General features: G+C 42.0%; 1 protein-coding gene across 1 annotated transcript in view; it reads right to left on the bottom strand.

Annotated features, from left to right (window-relative positions):
- arid5b (AT-rich interaction domain 5B) overlaps positions 1-25,697 on the bottom strand; it is a 60,641-nt gene that overhangs the window by 11,266 nt on the left and 23,678 nt on the right. Inside the window, exons 5-8 of the mRNA XM_067244381.1 lie at positions 8,455-8,579; positions 7,438-7,675; positions 6,254-6,306; positions 4,337-4,434 (exon numbers count right to left, since the gene is read on the bottom strand). Of these exons, the coding sequence (XP_067100482.1) occupies positions 4,337-4,434; positions 6,254-6,306; positions 7,438-7,675; positions 8,455-8,579 (514 nt within the window). The remainder of the gene's footprint in view (positions 1-4,336; positions 4,435-6,253; positions 6,307-7,437; positions 7,676-8,454; positions 8,580-25,697) is intronic.

Here is a 25,697-nt window from a genome sequence, read left to right as displayed (position 1 = left end):
CCTGCTATGACATCCTGCTGAAATGTGTGTCCTGTTGACGTTTGTCCCTAAAAACCCATTTGGAAATAGCAGTGTGTTTATATAATCATTATGTAAGCTGGTAGGCTCACATTTGAGGATTAATATTTACTCTATTTACAGTTGCTACAGTCACTCAAAAACATACATCACTCTTCCCACACAGCATTAAATACAAACAAATTGTGCTTTTTCTCAAGAGTCAAGGACAAAAATATATGTTGTGTCAATATGATCTTACCCACAAACAATACCCTCATACAACCACAACCGTTTAAATACATTTATAGCAGCATTTTAACAATTATTATAGCGTTATAATACCCATGCAGTGAGAGTTATATTGCTTTCTACCAATGTTGTAGTATTCAAAATCGTTGTCTTTATCCAATAAACTGCAGTTTCAACTCATCACCACAAGGTGGGGAACTACCCATCCTGAAACATGCCCAATCAGGGGAGTAAACATTGCCATTAAGATTACAGAAATCAGTTTGACACAGCTATTCATAGCACACTCATTCCCAATCCCCATAAGTATGCATATGAATTGAATAGCAAAGGACAACATCAAACAGCTGATCAGACTATCAATTCTAATGCTAAAGGATGCATCATTTAATAGTTTTTCATAAAAAAGAGAGCTACAAAATATAAAGAGAGACGTCATAGTGGAATAAGAGAGGAAGCAAGGAAGCAATGAAAAGGAGAAAGGGAAGGGGGGGGGGGTAGTAAGAACAACAAAAAGAGACATTGTTAAATGAAGCTCTGCTACTCCCCTTGAATGGCTGTCAAGTCGACCCCTGAGCTAACTCTGCTTGGCCCAATAAAGAGCCAGCTGTAAGGGAATACCAATACCGCGCTCCTCTGACATTCTGAGGCTTTCAAATTTAAATGACCTCATTCTTTCCACGGAACGGAAATCCATTAACTGTCAACAGCCAGGTTTAATTATTAAAATTGTGGAATAACAATATGCAACGAGTTCGCTGTGTGCTCTGTGTTCATTCTGTGAAATTCCTTGCTGTAGTTTAAGGTTTTTATTGGGATGAGGAATTTGCTTTCTAATTCGCTCTAAATGAGGTCCAAATTCCTCTGTAATGATTTTAAACACATTAAATTAAAGGGCTAGGCCTTCAAGCCAAGTGCCTTGGAACATTTTAACTGAACTCTATCTCTCTCTCTCTATCTCTCTCTCTCTCCCTTTCTTCGTTGGCATCCCAATATAAACAAAGTTCAAGTTTTTTTTGCAGTATACTCCCTGGTCACGGATCATAAATATGTACATGAGAAACAACAATCAGTAATCAATGAGTGTGTGTACTGCAGGTTGGCCAATACATTCAGTAGATTTACACACTTACAGTACCGGTCAAAAGTTTGGACACATTCTTGCTTCAACAAACCCCACCAAACATTTCCAACATTATCGTAAGATTATAAGGACACAATCTGGCCCTTGGTTATATTGTCATCTTCAGTCTACATTATCCCAGTCAGTCATTGTGCTCTTATTAGAACAACCAAGTGACATCATCTGACTCGAGTAGCTTTGTAAATCAACATGCAAATTAGCCACGATAAACTAATTAGATCAATCAGGAATCCAATTACAGTTGTCTCATCTCTGGAACGCCTACAGTGTCACACAGCTTCACCATCCTCCTCCTCACATCATCACAGTAAACCCACAATAAAACACAAGTTTAGTATTCCAAACCAAATGACAAATAGATTGTGAAATACCAACAATAATCTGATGGCATTTAAAACAGAGGGATTCAGTATGATAAATTATGGATTAGGGAGGGATATTGGGGTATAACAATGTTACATTTCTCCTTTTTAACAAGATAGAAGTACCTGCCAGGACTCTATTGTTTTTACAGCAGTGAGTGGCATCCAACGCCGTATCTAATCTCTCAGGGGGGAGGGAACAGCTGAGCCAGGGCCCTGGAGTGGGGGGCACACTCTCACAGTCAGCCACATCATTAAAATATACTTAAAGGTACCGCCTTAAAAGCTGTCACGGCCACCCAAGGGTTCAAGAATGTGCTCCCTCATGCATGGCCTGCTGGAATTTAGAGCAAACATTAATTCCACGGGGAGGGGAGAGATGAAAATCAATAAAGCACTGGGCAGGAATTGATGTGTCTCTTTCTCTGCTTCCATCGCTCTGTCACTCTCCCGCTTTTAAACATGAGAACACGGGGAACTGGCATTGGCCAGTTGAGAAAAATGAAATGATACAATCATGCAGTTTGTAGCAGCAAAAAATCCATTGCAGTCTTTGTAAACACTGTTTACCATATGCCCACCTTGGAAGTATGATAGCTCTATGGTAGAGATAATCTAATGAGGATTTGTAGCACTGTGGTGTGCTGAAAAAAGAGAGAAGGAGAGGGGGAGAATGTGACAGAAAAAAGGTCCCTCTCCATCAACGGTCTCTGGGTTCTGGACTTTACACGCATTTATCAGTCAGCTGAGTGGACAGAGTAACACCAGACAAGAAATAGTACCTAAGAATAATGAATAGATCAAAGACGAGGAAATGGTCTGCTGCAAAGTCTCTCTGAGGCATGAAGGTCAGAGACCTCATTTTGGTAGTAAACACAGAGAAAACAGAGATAAGAAACAGCAGCTGGTATGCAGAAAAGTGGGCGGATGAATACAAAAGGCAGTCTATTTATGGTCTTCACAGCTTTCTTCTTGATCTAAATGTGATGAATGCACAGTAGGTAAAAAGGGGTCATACCTACACAACTGCAATAGAATAATCAATCTCAATCAATACAGGAGTGTGTGAGGACATAATGTAAATACAAATATAAGATATTAATGAGGTCATTTAAGGCAACACTTGATCTGCCGATTAGGATTAAGACATGCCAATGATAAATCCTTCTATTTCACCCAGAAGAGAGAGAAGCAGTTTATGAGAGAGAGAGAGAGAGAGAGAGAGAGAGAGAGAGAGAGAGAGAGAGAGAGAGAGAGAGAGAACGACCATGAGAGAGAAAAGGCGGCTGCCTACTTCAAGGTTATGGCTGTCATCTTTCATGACCTCATTGTAATATTTTTTTTGCGTGTATTTCTGATTGCAAATCTCTAGATGTGGTTTCATAAATAGAACGGAAAACAGTTAATAGAAAACGCGGGGAACTAAACGGATTGCGAGGTATTGATTTGCAGCCCTTTTATTGTGAGCGGTTCCCAGCCTTGATAAAAGCCGATTACTCATGTTGTTTTGTTCAAAGCGATCTGTTGTGGTTGAGCTATTGTGTGAAGATTAGTCCTTATCACAAGACTCTCCCAGGATGCATCTACTGCTACTCTGATTATCTGCTCAGGTTTATAATATGGTTTTAAACGGACCACTTTATAAGGCTGATCTCACATAAAAACCAAAGGGCAAGTTATTAAATGGCCATCTTCAAAGAGCGAGTGCATACTGAACATAGAGTTTTTACTGGTTTGGTTTACCCTTTCTGTTAAACGGGAAAAAGTGTAGCGACCCAGATCAAGGCCCGGAGAACTTGTTTCACAGAAATGAGGTCCCTTGTAAAAAGCCAAACATCCACATTCCCCTCTCTGCGGTCTGTGGGACTTTGTGTGTGTGTACTAGCTCTGCACCAATGGCCACTTCTTTTGAAATCCTAACTAAAAGCTGTCTGACACATACACACACACACACACACACACACACACACACACACACACACACACACACACACACACACACACACATACAGTACACTCAAACACAAACTACAGTCCCAGGCCTGCTGCTTGAAACATAAGATGTGATAGGGGACCAGTACTGTATAACCCAGCATCTCATCTTGGTTATGCAGCTCTTTCCACCAAAGCAAGAGGGGAAGTGGCTTCATTTGATGACCACTCTTCTCACAGCTGCCAAGGGAAGTCATCAGCACATCCATACTCTGTTTTTGTTCAAAGTACTTTGGACACCAATAATTTGTTGCCGCCCCAAGATATTGTTAGATTGTATTGATCTAACTAGAATGAATGGATTGACCTGGCTATGAGGGGCAGACGGATAAACACACACACACACACACTCACAGACACACACTACCCTCCAGTCAGTCACTGGCTGTTTCACATTTTCAAACACATTTTTAAAAGGTCACTTTGGATTGTTTTTTAAACATTAATGAAATACCGTCCTTTGCTACAGGATCTTTGAATGTAGGCACTGATCCATAACACTCATATTGAATGTAGCATATACTCATGTGGATGTATGTGGGTGTGTACACATCCAACCTTTAATTATGCATGTGTGTGTATCCCCTACCTCTCGTAGTGTCTGCGAGTACAGGTTGCTGCGCTGGTGCTGCCTGGGTTTCCACCCAACTCATCGTAAACATGTTTCCACTGTCGGCGTGCTGTTATCTGGGAGAGGAGTGGAAAGGAGAGGAAGAGGAACTCATTATGAAAATAGAAAACATTAGAATGAAATATACTCTCCTATGTGCTGAACATGCAACATACAGTCAGTGTGTACAATAGATCTACTGTAGGAAGTTGACCTATTCCTGTGTAGAGCTGGCGTTTAATCTAAAACAAGATAGTTTCAATGTTTCAATTTGACACAACAATAGTTCCCCATCTAAATCGTATCTTTTTGTAGACGTCAATCAGGAAGGTCTCTGTTTCTTTCAGCAATGCTACGTGCTACTAGCTACATTTTCAATTAAATTAAATGATTCAGCCACTTTATAAGGAAGCAGAGCGTAGCGCTGAATAGAGTATTTCCATTAATTCTGCAGGGACCCAGCCATAGCTGTAATGACTACAGATTTGGATTTGATCAAACACACCATCTCGCTAGATGAGATCAGCGCTCTATGCTACAATGAACCTAAGAGGATAACTACACTGTATGAACAGTCTGATTTAAATGCACTTTAGTCACATTTAAACCTACCAAAAACATCATCATCTGCCATGCTGTGAATCTTCACAACAGATCCATTAGCCCTCAAAGACATACCCACATTGCACATTTGGAACAGAATATTAGGCGTCCATGGAAAGGTACATATCTGACATATGTCCATCATTGTCCATGAATAGGACTGCAAGTAATATACCAGGTAATAGCCACTGGTGCAGTTGTAGTGCATTGGAAAGTACACAGAGTGTGATCTATCTTACTGCTGCTAGGTTGAAGTGTCAGGTTGAAAAAGCTGGGTCGGCACAGAATGTGAACTACATTCTAAAAACTCTCTCAGTCTAAGGCATTTGCACCAAATAAAGCTGCAGCAATGTCATCCGCTGACTGCAGTTTGTGTTCACATTGGTGTTTGTGGGAGATGTTTCCTTTGACTGTAACTGGGCCTGAGTCTGGCTGGGACCTGAGAACTCTGTCAGACCCAGTTCCGCAAGCAGCCTATGTTGCTCTTTAATCTGCTCAGTGTGCCTGTGTGATGTCAACGTTTCCACTGACCTCATCTTCCTGCGCCAAACGGATTTTAAGTTCAACTGACAACTACTTTGTGGTGGCGTTGAGAAGAATGATGAATATTTAGGGGACATGAACTGTGTCATAATGGTTTGAGTATTTGTTTTGAGTAATACCATGAAAGATTTTGACTTCAATCAAACCCCCTAGATTTAATTCCATGAGGGCAGAGGAAGTCCTTTACAAGAGCCTCTCAACATGATGGGACCCAATTCAAATTCCTCAAACAATGCAATCAGAAGACCAAATATTACTTGAAGAATATCTTGGTTCTTGGTTTCCTGTTTCTAGAAATATCTGAATTTTCTTAAGATGCCTGGCATCCAATTCAGCACCATTCAGTCATACAGACGCTGTCATGTTGTTGTCACACTATACCAACTATGGCAAAAGACGATGCTGTCAGGTCACTTCAATAAGTGAAGTGGAACAGGCTCCTCCCTTTATTCCCATCAGTAGTGATGGAATCTGCCAGGCCAATATACCCTGCCGACCAAAAGATTTTTGAAAGACTTGTTTTAGGTTGACTGTGTCATGTGGCCAAATGTTACAGTGACTAAGGTTGTGGTTAAACTAAGCAATGTCAACACACAGTTTACCCAATATATTTTCTTTCTGCTTGTTGGTAATATTCAACAGTCCAGGTTGGTTAACAGCCCAACAATTAGTCAACACATACTGGACAAAATGCAAAGATTATGTACACACACAAACACAAAGTGAAGTTAAGACAACATAATTACTTACCAGCTCGTACCCTCCCAGTTTCTGTGCAGCTTGAAACATGGTCCACAGATTGACTGTGTGAAACACAAGGATCATAGAGATCAATACCACTATCCATGCAGGGATTTGTAGGGTTTATAATCATATCAAACAAACACTTTATCTAAAGGCAATTCCATCTACTGTCGTAACATTCCTTGAAATAACAGCATTTGGAAATATTGTCTCATTAAATAATTCATCAGGATGATAATATACACACTAACACACAAACCTCCTCCTATGTTCTAAAACAGGAAGTGTTTGTTGACATGGAATAGAGGACATAGTCACATAGTTCTGGTTAGATGAAAGATTCTAGGTTCTAGCATAGGGACCCAGAGAATGAATGACAGATAGTCAGATATGTATAAGGTTTTGCAATATTAGAGTCCAATTGGTGCTACTGTAAATATAGATTACAGTGTACAATATTTTACATACAGTAGGCTACCTTTTGAGGGCTTATTTTTGCAAGTCTTGGCTTGAACCATGGTAATGCAATTTTCTGTTTGTGCAATTTAGATGACTAAGTATGTCCTGGCAACTTTAATTTGAGTTTAGAGAAGTTAAACTGCTTCTCTATTCACAGCACGGGTGCAAGCAGCTGGATACATCAAATTAGGTCTGGAGAGCTGACAGAGAAAATAACTCTCTCTCTCTCTCTCTCTCTCTCTCTCTCTCTCTCTCTCTCTCTCTCTCTCTCTCTCTCTCTCTCTCTCTCTCTCTCTCTCTCTCTCTCTCTCTCTCTCTCTCTCTCTCTCTCTCTCTCTCTCTCTCTCTCTCTCTCTGTCTGTCTCTATCTCTATCTATCTATCTCTCTCTCTCTCTCTCTCTCTCTCTCTCTCTCTCTCTCTCTCTCCCTCCAGATTCTTTGACCCACTTAACATCCCTGTAGAACAGACCACAGCATTTTTAAGAACACCATATTAGCCTGAGCTCTTTTAGTCCTACAGGTATAGAAGATAACATCAAATACTGCAAATGTTTTCTGGAATACCTACCCTGTCTCTGTGAGTTATATTTTCATAAAGACAGATGAACCAATGAAATGAAAGCCAGCCTGCCAGACAGCCAAATTGACTGATCGACTGCCGGACAGATTAAACCAACCTAACAGAAAAGCAATGAGGTTTCCAAAGGCCCCAGTGTCTTTCTCTACGTACTCTGTTTGAAGCCCAAGTAAGGGATCCTCTCGATGGGGGTCTTCCTCTCCTTCATATATTTGTAGAGAGCCACCAGGAAGGTCTGCTCCTCAGCCCGACACTCGTCTCCTGACCCTCCCTCCAGGGCCTGGGCCTGGGCCTTCTCCTCTGAGGACGAGCCCCTCTTGCTGCTGCTGGTGCTGCTGCTACTGCCGGCCCTAGACTTGGCTGGCGCTGATGTCTTACTGTCTGGCTTCACCTGGGGGCACAAGGGAACAAACATGAGCATGGACAGACAGGCAAACGACCATAAACACAAACACACACACACGTAAACACACAAACACACACACACACCGACACCCACTGAAATGCCATCATATTTGACACAGCTATCTGCCCATCTGTTCCAGATCATCACACATTTATTTTCTTCCAACAGAACTGTCAAGGCCACTAGGATAGCCAAATACTAACAGAACCACAGTCAAAAACACTGACTTACAGTTTTACATTCAACCCCCGTAAACAAAATCAACACAAATTTGACCTTGTTCAAATGCTCCAAACCCTAACTCTGACTCTGGTTAAGCATCCGTAGTCACGCATGCTGTCATCTGAGAATCATTTAGCCCCACTGAACAATGTGTGGTTGTGAAGTTAATTATGGGATGTTTATTGGAGAGTTTAGGTTACAAAACGTACAGTATATTGTACCAATCCCTATGAAGAATCTATTACACGCTTTTGGCTCTGAAGTTTCCATTTAAATGACCTGCTGGGGCTGCAGACTCCATCACTCAGTGAGAACACCATGATCTGTGGCATATGTGGCCTAAATCTGTGTTCAAACCCCAAATTACTCTTTGCAGTCAGTGAAACAGCAGCAAGCAGTCCCAACCGTGTTTACGAAAACATGTTGAGTATGAGCGTTGTTGACATTGGAAGGTAACTGGGGTTCTTCCTCTTCCACCATAGCTCGACAGCGCGGTGGATGAGGACGTTAGAGGCGCTAAGGCGCTAACGATGTGGCAGTACCTTGGCGGAGGCCTTGCCCTCAGTGCTGCCAGCCTCCTTGCCCCCCGGAGTGCCCTGCCCCAAGGAGTCTCGTCGCTGTGACACTGATGGTTTCTTCTTCCGTGGCCGCCCCTTCAGGTTTGGAGCTGAGGGAGCAGAAGCAGAAGGTGTGTCACTTGATTCATCCGTTGAATGGCTATTTAGAGTCAGCTATTGTGTTTTTTCCGTTTTTTTGAACAATAACTTGATGATTTTTTTTCTTTTTTTTTTTCTCATGTTACAGTATCTGTTTAGCAGAGTCAAGAATATCAGCACCCAATTATTGTCAGTGTTATGAAAATCACATTGTGTCAGAGGAATCATAAAGCGGCTGTGTCAGCAGCAGTGTCAGCTTGTAAAGCAGATCCTGGTTTCAACATATACAGAAAAATGGGAGCCGTGTTTCACCAGTCATGTTGCCTATAGGCTATACAAACAGAACATAAACAACCCAGCCTTTATCTATCTCGGCTCCACTGATAATATGAGACACACTGTATACATGTTGGAACCTATCCTCCTGAAAACCCCCTTATACTGTTACCCTCTCTCTCTCTCTGGCAGGAGCCTCTGATAAGATCTGCTTCCTTTATTAAAGTGTTTACCTGCTAACTGAAGCAGATTGTGTTTTTCTCAGAGTGGAATCGACCAGGGATCAGATTTCCTCCCCCCTCATCCTCCCATCTCTGCAGCCCCCCCCCCCCCCACTCCCCCCCCCCACCATCCTCCTATCAAACAGAAAGACCTCTTTGTCTTCGTCCAATAGAGAACCACCATGAAACAATCTACCCAATCACCATTCGGACATGACAGCCGCTAGTGGCTGATCAAACAAGCAAGCCATTGATGATATGAGATGAAGATTAGATGTGTTCCATTTTCCACCCTTTCCCCCTTAAGTGTACCGTACACCGTAACCAGATCTACAATTAGATGGGCATAAACTTTGACTTTCATACAAACTTTTTCTTTTCGACATCCATGATGTGCAAATGGACATTGGAAGACAGATGGAGGTAGAGGGACAGAGCAGAGTCAGACTAGTCAAGTAATCAACACTAAATAAACTGCAACTGTAAGAAAGCACAAATACTGACTAGCAGGTGCAATGATGTGAGTCCAAAGACGTGTTTGTTCTCTCCCTGTGGTGTGCTGCGGGTGATTGAATCATGCTGAGGGTTAGCGTTAGCTGCGGGCTAGCTCTTCTCACTGCTCAGCTCCAGCCCTGCTGGTGAATCAACACTACAGAGGAACCAGCAGTAAAAGACAAATCACCATAGATCACTTCTGGTGTGCACCAACTCAATATCGTTATAACCTTTCTGTGACCGATTTTACAAAAAAGACAGAAAAAGTGATTCACAGACTAAATGAAACCATGTGGTTAAAAAGAGCAAAGTGAGCCGTTTTGTCACCTTGACAACAGCTAGGGGTTGTTTGTTTCTTGTTTCTGTGTGACAAATACGTCTATGCAGCCCCCAGAGACCTCAGTGGCCGAGCAACAAGAAGATTGCTCGGGAGTAGGGAAAAAATGCTACTTTTTTCAAATATAATTTTATCTTTTAGAGGAATGCTCTTTCACAGTTCAGCCCTTATTCTCGCCCTTACTTCTTTGCCAGTACTATATTGCTATGGATTCCTGGTCAGTGAGTAATGAGTTAGTCATCATTACTGAAGTACATTAGTCCTCTGTTCCCCTCCACAGTGTTGTTATTATAGACTCAACCTCTCTGGCTCTCTGAGAACATACTTTCCATTCTTACAAAAGTCCTATTTCAAAGGAGTCGGGACCAGCTTTAATATCATGTTTACAGTAAAAGGCCCAAGCATTACAAAAGGCTGGGGACTTACAGTCAGAGTCACATGCTGTACAAAGAACATCTGTCTACTCTCTCCACCACACCAAATCATGGTGTGAAATTGCCAAGAAAAAAAACGGCCAAAAGAGAGGGGGAAAGAAAAACTAAAAGGATTTTTTATTTTTTTAAGAACTAAAATTGACCATTTGTAGCATCTGAATGATTGGATCTGTAATGTGTCCTACGGCATACGGAGCTGGTCATGTGCCCGGAGTCCTGCATGCTGGTGTTGGGCCTTAGTCTGGGTCTGGCGAGGCAGAGCGAGAGCAGAGTGTAAAGGAAGATTTTTGGCAGCGATGTGTTTGAGCAGTGGAGGTTTTTGGCTTCACATTGGCCAGTTATCATCTGCTGGGGCTCTCCCAGCAGCAAGGGCCCATCACTCACTTATAAGCACATTAGAGACAGGCCAGGACACCAAAAGACTGGCTGCTCCACACACCAGCTACTCTCTCTCTCTCTTATACCACCCCTCTCGCTCTTTATCTGTCATTCTCTCTCTCTCTCTCTCTCTCTCTCTCTCTCTCTCTCTCTCTCTCTCTCTCTCTCTCTCTCTCTCTCTCTCTCTCTCTCTCTCTCTCTCTCTCTCGCTCTCTCTCTCTACATACAGTACATCTATATCAAACTATTTGTTCTCCCTTCACGCACAGACACAGATTGGCACACATAGTCTATCTCTCTCCATGAGCTGGGTGGAGGGAGTGGTGCTTGGCTTGCACAGTGCCGTAGCAGAACTGTGTCACCGTTCAGGAGTGCCAGCCAAGAGAAGAAAGAGAGAGAAAACTCCCGCTCTCGCTGAGAAAAGACCCTCTCAAATGCTTCCAGAAAAGTGACCTCTAACCTTCTTTCTCAGTTTTTCTCTCTCCCTCTCTCTCTTTCACACTCTGTTTTTCTTCCACTGGCATCAAGTAACAGGCTGTGCTTAGCTTATGGTTAAGCAAGGCATTACAAGCTTTTAGGCCTTTCAAAACAACCTTGTTGTGGATTTTCTTTCCCCAGTGCCCTTATCTTGACATTCTCCAAGTGTGACTCTACTTTCAAAGCCTCTCAGAAAAAAAGAAAGAAAAAAACGAAACATTTTGAAGCTTGAAGATAGACTAGGTGTAGCGTAGCTAGGAACCTTCCATGCTTTATTAAGGACTACTTTACAATGGTGTAAACCAAAGCGGCTGTGGTCGCCCCTTCCGCCCTATCAGCTATCTGGGCAGCATTCCTGTGGTGGTGTTGTCTTTGAGGGGAGAGGTTTGTTTGAAGCCTCTTGGTAGAACTGCCGCCAGTTTGGCTCAGCCTATCACAGCCTAGCCCAGACTCCAGGGAACACTGACAGGGGAACAAATGAAACAAAATGAACAACTTCAAATAAAACGGTGTTTGCACTCTCTCTTTCTCTCTCTCTCAGTTTGTCCCACTCCACACTATATAGTACTGTATGTGGCAATTGCAGTCAATTCAAATGTGTATTACATGGCTAAAACAAACAATCCATGATATTTAAATCTTCAGGCTGTAGGTTTGGAGTCAAACTATCTGCTGATTACATTTCCTACCAACCTGGGCTTTCAGACACTCAAAGTAGCCCAATAGCAGGAACTCCAAGAGTTAGAGTAACAGGATCATCGTACCCATATGGGCTAGTGTTGAGAGTTCTCATCCTGGTCACATGAGATTGTGACTAAACTGAACACCTGAAAAAATATATCTTGTTACAGGACATAATCCTGAAAAGTTTCTTTTTCTCTTTATCCATCCATCCTCTCTCTCTCTCTCTCTCTCTCTCTCTCTCTCTCTCTCTCTCTCTCTCTCTCTCTCTCTCTCTCTTTCCCTCTATCACATCTGTTCCAGGAATTGTGGTAACTATTCCAATGCTCTCCAGCTATGATCAGTGTCTCTGCTTGGATGTAGTCATTCATTATGCAGCTCAGTGCTCCTCTCGTCTCACACAGCCCTTCATCTCAGTTTGCCGGTTTCATTAATGCCAATTTGTCCACATTATTCTGCAGACCCACAACCCAGACTATGACTACTGATTATTCATACATTCTCCCCTTGTCCATAAGTTAAAGAGAAGTTTATAGAATACACAGTATAAAGAAGTGGTCTATTATGGGGCTTGGGGCTGACTGTGTGACGTCAAATATAGGATTCTGGGAAGCAAACCAGTCGTATGTTCAACATGCATGACAAGAACATTAAACATGACAAAATGTTATGTCAGGTCCATTTTATTTAAAAAATTTTTTGGGGGGGGGGGGGGGGGGGTATTGACATTCAACTGACACCATCCAACCTGGCTGGCAGCCATCAGAGCACACATCCTGCTCTCAGCTGGTTTCTGTCACACTGTGTCAGAGCACCGCAGGCCAAGCTGCACTGTCAGTGGTTGGTCATGGATGTTTAATGGATCGTATGGATCCTGTACATGTGGGAGGATATCTGTCTGAATGAGGAGCAACAGAGAGGGATCACTCTGTCACTTCGGGTGTGTTCACCTATCAAACACGGCACCATCTGCACCAGAGACAGGCACACATAAAACTTGCCTCTGTTCTATGTTATTCTTTCTTTATTAGACTTTTTTTTCTTTCTCTCTTACCCTTCTGCAGCATCCTCCCCTTCTATCTGCATCTAAATTTTCACTACTTTCTCTCGCTCTCTCCCTCCCTCCTTCTCTTTCTGTCTTTCTCTCTTTCTTTCTCTCTGTGATTTAACACAGGGCCATGCAGCAGATGGCGGTGTGAGGCGCAGAAGGAACAAAAACACACACAATGAATAAGTGATCCCGTCGTCGCCCTCACTAAATAATACCATAGCGTGTGTTCCTACATTCCCCCATCTGAAACAGCAACTGTTCTCTCCTTTAGTTTACGCACTCCTCAGAGACTGATTCAGAGATGACAGAGGAGTTGTCACAAGCCTTCTGTGTGAGTGTGTGTGTTTGTGCGTGTTTGTGTGTGGTTGTAGTTGCAGTTTTATGAAGGGGTTTGACAATGCAAACAGATTGGCTGAACAATAAGTCAATGTCACAGTGTATGTGTATATGTGTGTGTGTGTGTGCATGCGTGTGTGTGGGGGTTATGCAGCGTGAGTGTGCAGATGACGTGGAGACACCAAGGTCGGATGCTAATTCAGGAGAGAGCTGGTACAGACACACTGCATTGCTTAGGGCTGCAGTAAGGACACAAAAAGACACACTTGGACCAGAAATCTCCACATACTGTACACACACGTCCTCACTAGGCTGACATACATTTCATTAGTGTATGTATATACAGCATGTCATTCATCAAGTGCTAAGTCAACCACTCTGTTGTGTTTTTCCAAAAAGGTAGCATCAGCCTGGGCTGGCTAACTCCCCACAGTGCACCGTCATTTCTCCAGGAAAACCTCCCATGACTTATTCATACCTGGATATTCTCAAATCAATCAGACTCAGAGTGACTCACAGGTGCATCCATCTCTTGCAATATTTATCTGTGACGGACACTCACAATCGCTGCTGCCCCTTCAGAGATATAAGAGCTCAAATGTGTCAAGGAGTCAATTTTGTGGCCATCTGCTCTAGGTGCCGTGGGCTATTCAATGCTTCACTTTGATCTGAAACTCTGAAACTACTGTGGTAGAGAAGCACTCAGGACAACAGGGGCAAACAAGGCAGGGTCGATAACAACCAGAACTGTGAAATGACTGTTCCAATGAGGGGAAGGAAAAAGAAAGGGCCAATCCAATTATGAACACCTCTTTCTTCAGCCTTTGTTCTTTCTTGTCCGTCGCAGATCTGCTTAAATCACCAAAGGGATCAGCTTATTTCAGTCATCTGACATTATTAACTCATGACCAGCTATCATTTGATCATTACCTAACATCCGATAAAGACATGTCTCAAGACTTTGGCTCTCTCTTCCTTCCATCCCTCCAGTTGCTGAGTAAAAGTAAAAAAATAAAATCTTGTAATTTAACAGTCTTGTGAAAACAGGACTTGCTATTTAAAAGATAAGGCTGGAGAATAAATGCTGGCTTGCAGGAGGAGGAATGTGTTTGAATTATTTATAGGCAAAGTATTGGTTGGAGTGTGCTCAATGACAGCCATGCTCCCTCTAGTGTCACTACGATGTATTACAATCAAAACATCCCACCAGTGATGACCTCAGATGCTAGTTATACAGCATGAATTGAGACAGTGTCATGTGCATCTGACCTAAGATGAAAAGAGCAAAATATGGATGAATCTCTCTAAATCCGAGAGATCAAATAATCTGTGATGATGTCTGTTGTGTTGGATGTTGTGTCAGAAAATCGGCATGGCTCCCTCAGTAAATTGCCTTTAACAGTGATGACAAATGACAAATTGATTTGAAGTCAATGTCAGGCTAGCTTCCCATCCCTAATACAATCCCGTTACTGATTAAATGGCATAAATAAAAACACAAACAAAAAACATGAATATGTATTATCATAATAAATAGTGCCACGTTTAAGAGCGATGTTGTAAAATTGCCATGAATATTTCATAGCAGGGGGGTGAGAATGAGTCTTGGCTGCATGAGGAGGGCTGTGATGATAATCCATGCAGGGGGATAATCAGGCCGTACTGGTGTAAATTCATCAAAATAAATTGCAAGGTTCTCCGTCAGGAGGGACAAGGAAAAACACAGTAGACATTTGCATCAGAATTGCTGATGCAACGGCACTACCCCCGGAGATGTGTAGGTACAATCAGTCTGATAGGTTGTGTTGTAGAGAAGGAGTAAACAGGTGAGAGGAAAGAAAGTTGGGAGAAATAAAAAGGAGGAGAGAGGAAGAATGGATAAAAGGAGAGAGGACAGTCAGTGTAGACAGGCACATGGCCAAGCAAGCAAAGGACAGGTGTGTCACCTAACTCAGCTACAGTGACAGTTGCCTGAGAATTGAAAGTCTGTATGTATGCAGAAAGAAACCATTTTCACATCGGCTCCTGAGGTACCCACTATGGTTATCAACTATTCTATTTAGAATCTTCCAATTTTATGTGCGCATGTGTATGTTGGAGGGGGGTTAGCCACTAATCACCATCACACACAGCAGAAAATAACCTTTTCTAGGAGGTCCCCATGACAACGGGCAGCCAGTGGTGCGTATATATTTACATGAAACTTAATACAACTTTGAAGCCAGCCAGCTCTGCTCTGCGGGCCAGATCTGTGAGCATGCCTGTTGGGGGTCTTCTTCCACTCATTACACAAACACACACAGAGTGAATACTAACACCTCCTTAACAAGTATTAGCAAACGGAAAAACAAGATAAACCTAGCACAGATGAGAGCCGGCAGTACTGTGTAATCGCCTATCTCGCGCCCTCAGAGAGACGGACTACACTCAGAATGTAAACTCACTTCATCTCATGTGTGTGTTTGATGTTGTGGTGGAGTATTCCCCATTGTAGAGTCTCTCTTTTTCATGTCTGTATGTCTATGTTGCTCCTCCTGCTATGTGACATGTCTCGGAAGAAAACTTTGAGACAGAGAACAGCGCAGTGTCATGTGCAGAAACTGGCGCTATGTCATCAAAGCTATCGGAATCTGCTGTTTACTTTTCAACCTGCGAGCCAGTGTCTTTGTGTGATGTATTGTTCTTTGTTATTGTGGTGTTCCAATACAAGTTTTTCAAATAAAACCTTACTATGCAGTTAAGGTGGCAGACATGATCTATGTATCTGTCCAGGGACACGATCTCAATAGGTACACAGATACTGATAGATGCTTGTCCACTATTTCTAAGAGAAAAAGTATTTCTGTACAATCTCAGATCATTCTCCAACAACCCATCTCCTACTAGCCCCTCCTAACCTCACCAGCTCCACCAATCAGAGTGTCTATTGCCCTCCTGTCTCCTCCTACTTATGACATTCCAACCTTTTAGCCCAATTACATGGCCTGAATCAGCAATTCTCCTTCTCATTCTTTATCTCCCCATCTCTCTTTCTCTCTTTGGAAAGATCATCCTAGTCACTGAACTATTAAGCGGCTACATTTTGGAGGAGGACAGTTTTATTGCAGTAGAAGACGTATGCCATTTGTCTTCTATGCAAATCAGAGGTTACGGGATCGGCCATCACCATTGGCCAACAGTCGCTGGCTATTTGCATATTTCATCAGTGTGCATGCATATTGATGAATAGATCATTCTAATGAGTTCTCAAGCTACATGTAATATACCATGAGATATACCCAATATATTATTACATAATCATAAGATTATCCATCTTTATACTGCTCTGGATAAGAGCGTCTGCTAAATGACTAAATGACTAAATGTACTGTAACAAATAATTAATCAATGTCATCTGCGTCAAAGAGAGAGAGAGAGATGGAAAAGGGGGGAGAGAGAGAGCTACAACCACGTCCGCTTTTCCCGGAAGACTACTTAATACAGTCTCCGAGAATAAACATGTTCACATACAGCTTGCTTATACAGTACTACATCTAAAGAAGGGACATCAACATGGAGGTGCATAGCAGGATACACTAAACACCCCTGCACACCAACACAGCTAGTATCAAGCCACCACTCTACCGGGAGCAGCAAAATCTGAAACAACATCATGTTTATGAGTGCCAAAATGCATCACTCACAATTCACTCTGCCTTTTGAAAGCTTTCAATTGCCTGAAGTTTCAGTCAGGGTAATTTGGTGCATTTCTCTGCAGGCACATCACTACTGAGAGATGCAAACTTCAGCATCCTGTAATCATCCAATCTCTCTAACAATAACACACAGTATAGGCCTAAAGTGGAAGACACCAGAGGCCCAGCAAGACTTTATGCTGTGTTTAGGTCTTTACCAAAATGCTGCCCTGTGTTTGCCACATGGCACTGTGGGACAATATTGTCTCCAGTTATGCTACAAGTCTGAACTTGTGAGTGCTGAAGATCAGTGAAGGTATGAAGGTCTCCTATGACAGCTACATACTAGATAAACACCATCTGTTTAGTACAGGAGCAGTGACACAGTTATTCTGCAATAGACCACTGTACTGTCACAGGGAAGTGTTTTAACAGGGAGCTCTGAAAGTGTGTGTCGGGGGGGGGATGTCTCTCATGACCTTTAAAAACAGCAGGTAAAAGAGAAAAGCCATACATAAAAACGAGCTTGACAGTATGACCAAAAATATGATTTTATCAACCAACCACACTAATCGTTTCATAATCACCTGACTCTTATAAGGAAGTGTTAGACCACAATAGCACTGTGACTCAGAATAAGGAAATTACTCCTTTAGGATATGTCATAATCATTTCTGTATTCCTGCACGCTGTAAAAGCTCAAAGGTGTCTCAATGAGAATTTCGATAACAATTTCTAAATCCACTGACCCCCACATTTATGTCTCCTTACTCAGCACCTGTGTGATGACACACATAGAGCTCGCTGGCAGTTCTGAGAACATTATATATATTTCATCAGAATCTCTCGTTCCTTCTGCCCCAGCAGTTTTACAGCTTTGGTCTCCTCTATGTCATTACCTGGTTACATATTACAATATATAAAAGGCCTAGTCAGGACACTCAGCCAGCCTAACAAATAACAAACTTGGCATACTTACCAAGTAAGAAAGTACGGCAAGTAAGTAAAAAAATAACCAAATAATAACTAACTGACCAGTTGCAGTCATACTGCAGCACAATACAGCTATAATAATATTTATAACTGTATATATTATATTCATAATATCTGTTTAGGAAAAGTAGTACCTATAGTTTTTTTTTTCAAATTTCCTAGGGCCCCACTGAGGAGCAGTTGACACATTCACACTGATACATGCGGAGTCCTTATTTATGGATGGAAATTACATGAGACTCTAGTAATGGCTTTTGAGGTGCAGTGCGGAAACTAATTGTTTAACACAACTGAAGAGCTATTGAGACAGCCATCGTCCCCCTGCGCTCTTCAAAATGGTGGTTTCTATTATTTCTGCATGAATGCTAGTGTGCTATGCTGCACCAACCCCCAGAGCTCAGGCTGACAGGGGCTTCAGTGGAAAAAAACAACCCTTTACTTCTGTCATCATAATAAATATGAAACACATACAGTATTAAAAGAAACAACACAGATTGGTTTTAAACCAAACACACAGTGTTTATTATCCCATTTCTTTGAGGATACGTTTTTCCTTTTCCAAAAGCGGCTCCAACCACTCTGGGTAATGGCAGTTAATTATGGTGAAACACAACACGCAGCTCATTGGTCCCTCGGGTCATTGATATGTCAACGTGGTATGCAGAGACAAACGGTGGTAACAGTGCAATAAAACGCTAAGGATATTAGCAGACAAAGACTGGTATTAGCAAATCTCAGCATTTAAATGACAAAAGATAGATAGACAGACGGACTGTGTCATCTAGTATAAGATGTAGCATGCTGTGGTATTCTGTTAGGTTGGGATGTTTCAGTTCCAGAGAAAAATAAAAAGGTTAAGTTTGTTTAAAGGGATTGTCTCTCTGCCTGCCTGTCTGTCTCTATTCTTAAGAGTTCCTCTGCCTGACTGTCTTGCTGCCAAAATAAAAGTGCCCTTGTTTTTCTAAGAACTCCCTCTATCTTATCGGTAAGATAAGACACGCAGACTATTCTTAAAATGAGCATACTGTACCGCAATCCGCAAAATAACTTTCCATAGAGATTGTGATTTTGGTTAAAGAAGCGAAGAATAATAAATATGAGAATATTCCTTGGAACAACTCCCTATCTCTGGCAGGTGAAGGTAATGTTATTCAGATGGCGTATTGAGATGTCCTCTGTGGCATGCCGTAGCTACTGTAGCAGAAATGAATATGGATAGATAGAATGGATACACTCAGGGAACATCTGCAGGGAACCTTACTGCAGTACCTGGAACACTGTTCTGTGTGTGTGTGAGAGAGACTGTGTGTGTGTGTGTGTGCTGGGACATATGGGCTGAGCATTTGCAATATATCAACCCCCCCAGGGTCTTCTGTTCGACACACAGCCTGAGCCCTAATCCAAGAGTCATTTAAAACTCATTCATAATGGGAACGTCCTATTCTAGAACACTAACCCTCCATGTTCTAGAATACTAAGTGTTTGTGTTCTACTATTTTCCGGTGAATCCAAATGTACTGCATGTAGTCCCCTTTTATGTATGATTGTATATCATGTTTGTGGCACCCTAATGGAACAGGCCTCATTCTTAACTTGAGATATGGTTTGTACATCATATAAAACAGGAGAAATCAACATTTTGACTGGAACGCTCCTTTAACCTTTCAGCAACAGATCAACAGAGTGACAGGAGGGTTGTGGAAACAGGAAGTCCTGTAGTAAAAGGGGAGTTAAAACCAGATCTCTGACACCAAACCCTTCACACTCCATTTCCCATGATCCTCCAGCCTGTCCATAAATCACAGACCAATAGCGTCTCCCCTGGCTCCAAATAAGGTCAAATGCTGGGACACCATGCTCCAATCTCTGATGGATATTCTCCTTCAGAATCGCTCCACCATCAGCATGGCAGGTTATTCATCATGGACTGTTTCTTTCATACTATTTTCAGTGAGAAATCTACACTCGCAAATGGCCAAAAGGCGATGAACATATTTTTTGACTCACTGGTTGAGTAAGTACTGTAAAGCCAGTACCGATACACTCTTGTTTCATAGTGCAACAACACTGCAGTATGTGAAGCAGAGGCAGAGTCAGATGGCTTTCTGATGATGTATGCATTACACCCACTCATTTTTCAACAACACATTGATCATCATGTTCTATACAATTGCAGCAAATGAGCTAGTAGGATAGAGCCCCTTCCTCGGTCACCACTGGTGTTTGGATGCATGGGCGATTGTGCAACTGGCTCAAAGGCTCAGCAGAGCTGTCACTGTCGCTCATTACGGAACATCCCTGTCACCGCGGCGACCATGCTGGGGGCTTTGAACCCAGGCACATGAGGGAGCTCTGCTAATAGAACCTTGACCTCTGACTCCTCTTACAACTTCAACCTACATCTCTAGGGGCCACCGCTTACGCCCACCCCCCCCCCCCCTCCTTCCCCCCTCCCTTGTTGCCCTGGCTAGATGTTTTGGTTTACTCAGGGTGACTGAACTTGCTCCTCTACACTCACATATGCACACACACACGCATGGACACATGCACACACATTGTACACAAATTCTCTTCTCCTCCCAAGCTGAAACTGAAAAGCCAATGCACTATTATGAGAGTTAAACAGATTAATTTTATAATTAGAATATTGCAATTGGAAAAATGTGAATGTGAGCAGTGAGCACGTCACTCAGCCCCCTGTCCAGAGGCTTGTTTATTTGCCTGGTTCATTGGCTATTGTTGAAACGAGGCAGAGCAAAATCCTCCTTTAAGGATTAATTTGATTTAAAAAGCACAGGGCAGCCTTATGTAGAACACTTGCAGTGACATTTAAGCATGTTACATAATGGAAATACTCGCAAACATTCAGGCATTCATAATACATGTTAGACAGAAAAACATTAGCTTACTGAATGGGCTGGGCCTACTAATTTCACGTACAACAGGGAGTAAATGCAAAGCAAGACAAGTTATGTTTCAGTAAGCGACTAAAAAACATCACAACTTGTATGTTCAATGAAGTGCTTCTAAATTATTCTAAATTGTGATGTTCTTTCTTTTTTGATAAATCTTAAAAAATGTTACAAATGATGTCTCTCAACAACACCAACGTATTCAGTAAACAACATTTCATAAATTCTTCTTAAAAAAGCAATTTTCCATGGCATGCTGAAGGTTTGAACAAACTGTGACAATGACAGTTCAGCTTGTGTTTATTTAAAGGGCAATGCCTTCATTTGCATAATGCCAAAGATGAAAATAACAAAGAAGAAATAGACGTGCAACACAAGAAAATAGCTCTGCGCCAGAGTAGACCTGGGATCTGTTTCACTTCCAACAGCACATGCTGATCATGGGATTCAAGTCAGAAAGCACGGTCCGGTCAAATGAAAATAATACCGTGGAATAAATATCCGGTTACGGTTTGAGTATGGTTTTACCGTGAGCCACATAAGCGAACCGCATAATAACATCTTTAAATGTGACACCATCTGTCAACATGTGTTTCATTATGGAGAGGGGTGAACTGACCACGCCTGCCACATTCCACACTGCCTTATTGAGAGGAACAGTGAGCAACTTTGTGGCAATAGAATCTGTGTGTGCAAATATGTGTGTGTGTGTTTGTGTGTGCTTGTGTACGTATGATGAAAAATTGAAAAAAAGAGACAGAACAAGAAGGGTTGTTAAAGAAAGATAAAGAGGAAGAAGAGTAAATGAGAGAAAGAGAGAGCAAGAAAAAATTGTTAAAAAGAAATAGGACAGGGAAATTGAGAGAGTAAGAAACTGAGAGGACTGTGGGATGTTAAAAGATAAATACATAAATATATAATGAAAACAAAGGAATTGGGTCGGTAATGAGGAAGTAATGTTTTCCCTAATGGCGCCTAGAGAGAAAAGTCCTTGAAACACTATTTGCTTTAAAGCTGTTATCAAAAATTTCTCCTGTTTCATTCAAATCCATGGTCTAAGACTCATTAAATGTTTATGGGGAAAGGCGCAAGGGATCATAAATCGCATGATCATAAATCACAGGAGGCGGTTTGGCAGCCTGCTGCATTCATCCATATAGTACACACACACACACACACACACATGCACGCACACACGTGCACACATACACACCAGGAGAAACCAGGCCAGGCAGCAAGCCTCCCAGCACAGATCAGAAACACCATAATTAAATCCTGTATCAGCCTTTAAGTGACATTTTATTTCAGTCTCAAGTCTGTAAAGCGGAAATTTTTATTACCAGCCAGCACATGAGAAGAAAAAGGAGAATAAACCAAGACTCGGGGCCCTTGAAAGGAAAGGTTCCATTTTTTGTCATGAATTATTTATCTTGCCTGTAAGTAGTCAGTTGGGGATACAAGAGACTCCAAATCTAGCTCAATATTTTCTTTCTGCGTGCAGCATTCCAAATCAATGCACATCACGGCAACATTTCTGGAGTCACTTAATAATAACAGGAAAAGGGAGAGAGAGGGGGGAGGGGGTGGAGGAAGAGAAAGGCGATTCAAGTGTTGACACGCAGTAGTGCTTTTTGGGAGAGTTAAAGTCATCCGTTTGAAGGAGAAGCGTCTCTTAGAGACCTCTCTCTCTCGTCATCTCCTGAGGATTTACTGCCAAGATAAGATTTCCCAACCATAGAGAGACAGAGAGAGAAAGAGAGACAAAAGGAAAGAGAGAGAGAGAGAGAGAGCCAGGAGCGTAATTAGTCCAAATCACAGAGGAGCACACTAAAAATATCAGTGCAGGCAGACTCAAATGTCACTTTGGACTAATAATCCATTCTGATTATTAGTTATTATAGGTAAAAAGCGGAGGCATTCCTGAAGCAGAGAGTTGGTACTGAGGAAAACAGTGATATTACCATCTTCTAGGATAGAAGGTGTGGAGGGGTGGAAGGATAGAGGGAGAAAACACACTTTCACACAGGTTGAGTTCAATTAATCCCCCATGCCCTGGAGAGAGAATGGATAATACTGCTGGCAAACACATATACACACACACATACACACAAACTGTAGATTACAGAGATAAATCATCCATTACTTTGAGCTTGGTGTGTGTGTGTTTGTGTGTACAATAAGCAAACTTAAACCCCTAAACAATGGTCTCTTGACACATTAACACAGTATTTCATTCTCTCCCCACTCCACTCCCAGAGAACTGCACCTCTGGGTCTCTGGGTAGTGTTTGGGGAGAAATAATCACTGTTCGGTTTTCATTCGGCTTGATGCATCTTGAACAGTTAGTGGAAACATTTCTGCTCTCGTCTCCTTTGCTGTACTACACAATGAGAACACCAGGAGCTTGTCTGCCTGCATCTCATGCGCAGTTAAAAAATGAATATGGAGCACTACTGCTGCACTGCACAAAAGGCAGAGAACCATCTATTCGGACTACTGCACTGTAAACAGACATTTAATCTATAGTGTAGAGATTTTTTTTATAATTTGTGCCATATAAATCTTCTATATGCACAGCTGAAAACCTCCACTCCAGTGAAAATGTATTGATCTATTCTTTAAAAACTTCAGTGGGTTCAGCAGCCTCTGAAGAAGACAGGCTTTCAGAGAGAGCTGCTCTGTTAGCCTGAGATGACGAGGAGGAAATGTGAGACTTTGAAATGGAGAGGAGGACTGTGCCTAATCTGATCTCACTGTCAAACAACTATTGTCCTCCTCTGCCATCCTAGCAAACCCCCATTAATGGCATTTTTACACGAGGGAGAAAGGAAAGAGTAGAGGGAAGGGAGGGGTGGAAAGTCTTGAAAGTCTTGAACATTAAGGTTAGACTTGCCTACTTCATAAAACCTTCTCCTGGCAACAACTGGGAACTATTACATGGTGGAACTGAATACCTTGAAATGAAATCTGGGCATTTAGGACATGTGAGCTACAGGCATTGTTGAAATTAATGTGAGCTGATAAAACAGTGACCCTGAGGACGTAAATGGACTAGACCACAAATTACATGTGTATGGCATTTTTATATGACCTGAACACACACACACACACACCCTGCTCTTAGCTCAGTGAATGATATTTCTCAAGGCTGCTGCTCCGTGGCAATCGGTGTAATCTCCATTTGGACTGGCTGCATGTTATTCATTACGAAATAAGGGAATATTGTACCTCACCAGACAATTATGCAAATTCCACTCAGAACTAAAACGTTCTCAGCCTTAAAGAGCCATTCTAATTTAAAAGAGACTCTGGACGCGGCCGATGATGAGAACATTGGACGATATGGAAAATGTTCGGAAAGGACTACAGTGCGACTATGAGGATAGATAGAAGGAAAAAAGGAGTGAAAGAAAATCTCCCTTTCAGTTTCTCCTTGAATTCTTAATATGACACATGGATGAGGCATATGGGCTATTAAAAAATGCATGACCTTTAGTAATTCAACCCAGATTGTGGAAACGAGCGCAAAAAGTAAGAATCGGAATCATCAAACATAATGCAGAAAACAGCATGAGAGGCTACAGAATGAGCTCAGCTTCCTGGCCTGGAGACTTAGTTTAGCATGAGCCAGAATGTAACGCTAGGCCAGTTAGCCCAGATTTTCAACACAGATGCTAATTCAGGCTGCTAGCGTAGTGTAGCAGCAAGTCTCTGTGTGTAGCAAATAGAGAGCTATGTGTAATTACATGGTGCTCCTTGGACGTAAAACAGTAATCATTTGACATTCTCTTTACTTAAGAGCTCATATAATCTACGTTCTATTAAATGATGGTTACGGCGGATGGTTTCATGGAGAGTGAGTGTGTGTATCTGTGTGTGTGTGTGGGTGTGTGTTTGTGTGTGTGGGGGGCTAATAGATCTGATTCTGTAGGAAACTATAGTATCAACATTTGAAAATTCTAGATCCCTAACTGAAACAACTATTCATCAAGTTTGGTATTTGAAGCGAAACAACAATTATGGAGGGAACTGTATCTTTTGGTTGGTGGAGCTGTTGAACATGCCTCTCCCATTAGTCCTGTCATCCTCCAGTTTTAGCAAGAAATAAAGGAGAAAAGAGGAACAGCTGATGTTACACAATCTTCTAAACAGTCATTTCCGCTACGCATACGATGACTATGTTCCCACTATCTAATTATTCAAATGTTCCAGCAACCACATGTTCTCTCACCAGAGTGACTCCATCACCCACATCCCCTCCCTCCCGGTCTCTCTGCAGTATCTATCTATCTATTTATCTATCTATGTACCGATCGGTAGATAGATAGATTCCCTCAGAACATCCAAATAATAATAGAACAAACTGCTTTGGTGCTATTACATATACTAATTATCTAACTGAATCCACAATCTCTTTCTCTATTACTTCTCTCTTTTTCTCTCTCTTATCAAACACAAACTCAAAAAACAATTACATTGAAGGACACTGATCCTGTGGCACTGAAGGCTGAAACACAAGACTTTTACAGTAATGGGGGATAAATGAATGGCCCATTTTTAATGCTATGTATATGCACACACACACTCACACACACACTGTCTGTTTTCTACCAAGGTAAGTCCTAATTTAGAGATAGCCAGAACCACTCTGCTGTTTTTTGCCATCATTTGATTTATTACTATAAAGTGGGACTGATGAGCACTTGAGAACAATGGCTGTAGTGGAAGTCTCCCCTGATGAGGAATAGCCACAGTCTTCTACGTTCCTCACATGTCTGCCATTAGACCACAGGCCCATCATTTATACACCACTGCATTGCCATGCACCGATCATACACTAATGACAAACACTAGATTCCTATCA

This window comes from Osmerus mordax, chromosome 10, assembly GCF_038355195.1.
Source record: "Osmerus mordax isolate fOsmMor3 chromosome 10, fOsmMor3.pri, whole genome shotgun sequence".
Classification (NCBI taxonomy): domain Eukaryota; kingdom Metazoa; phylum Chordata; class Actinopteri; order Osmeriformes; family Osmeridae; genus Osmerus; species Osmerus mordax.
Note: the sequence above shows the minus strand (reverse complement) of the source record. Positions and strands in the feature narration are given on the sequence as shown.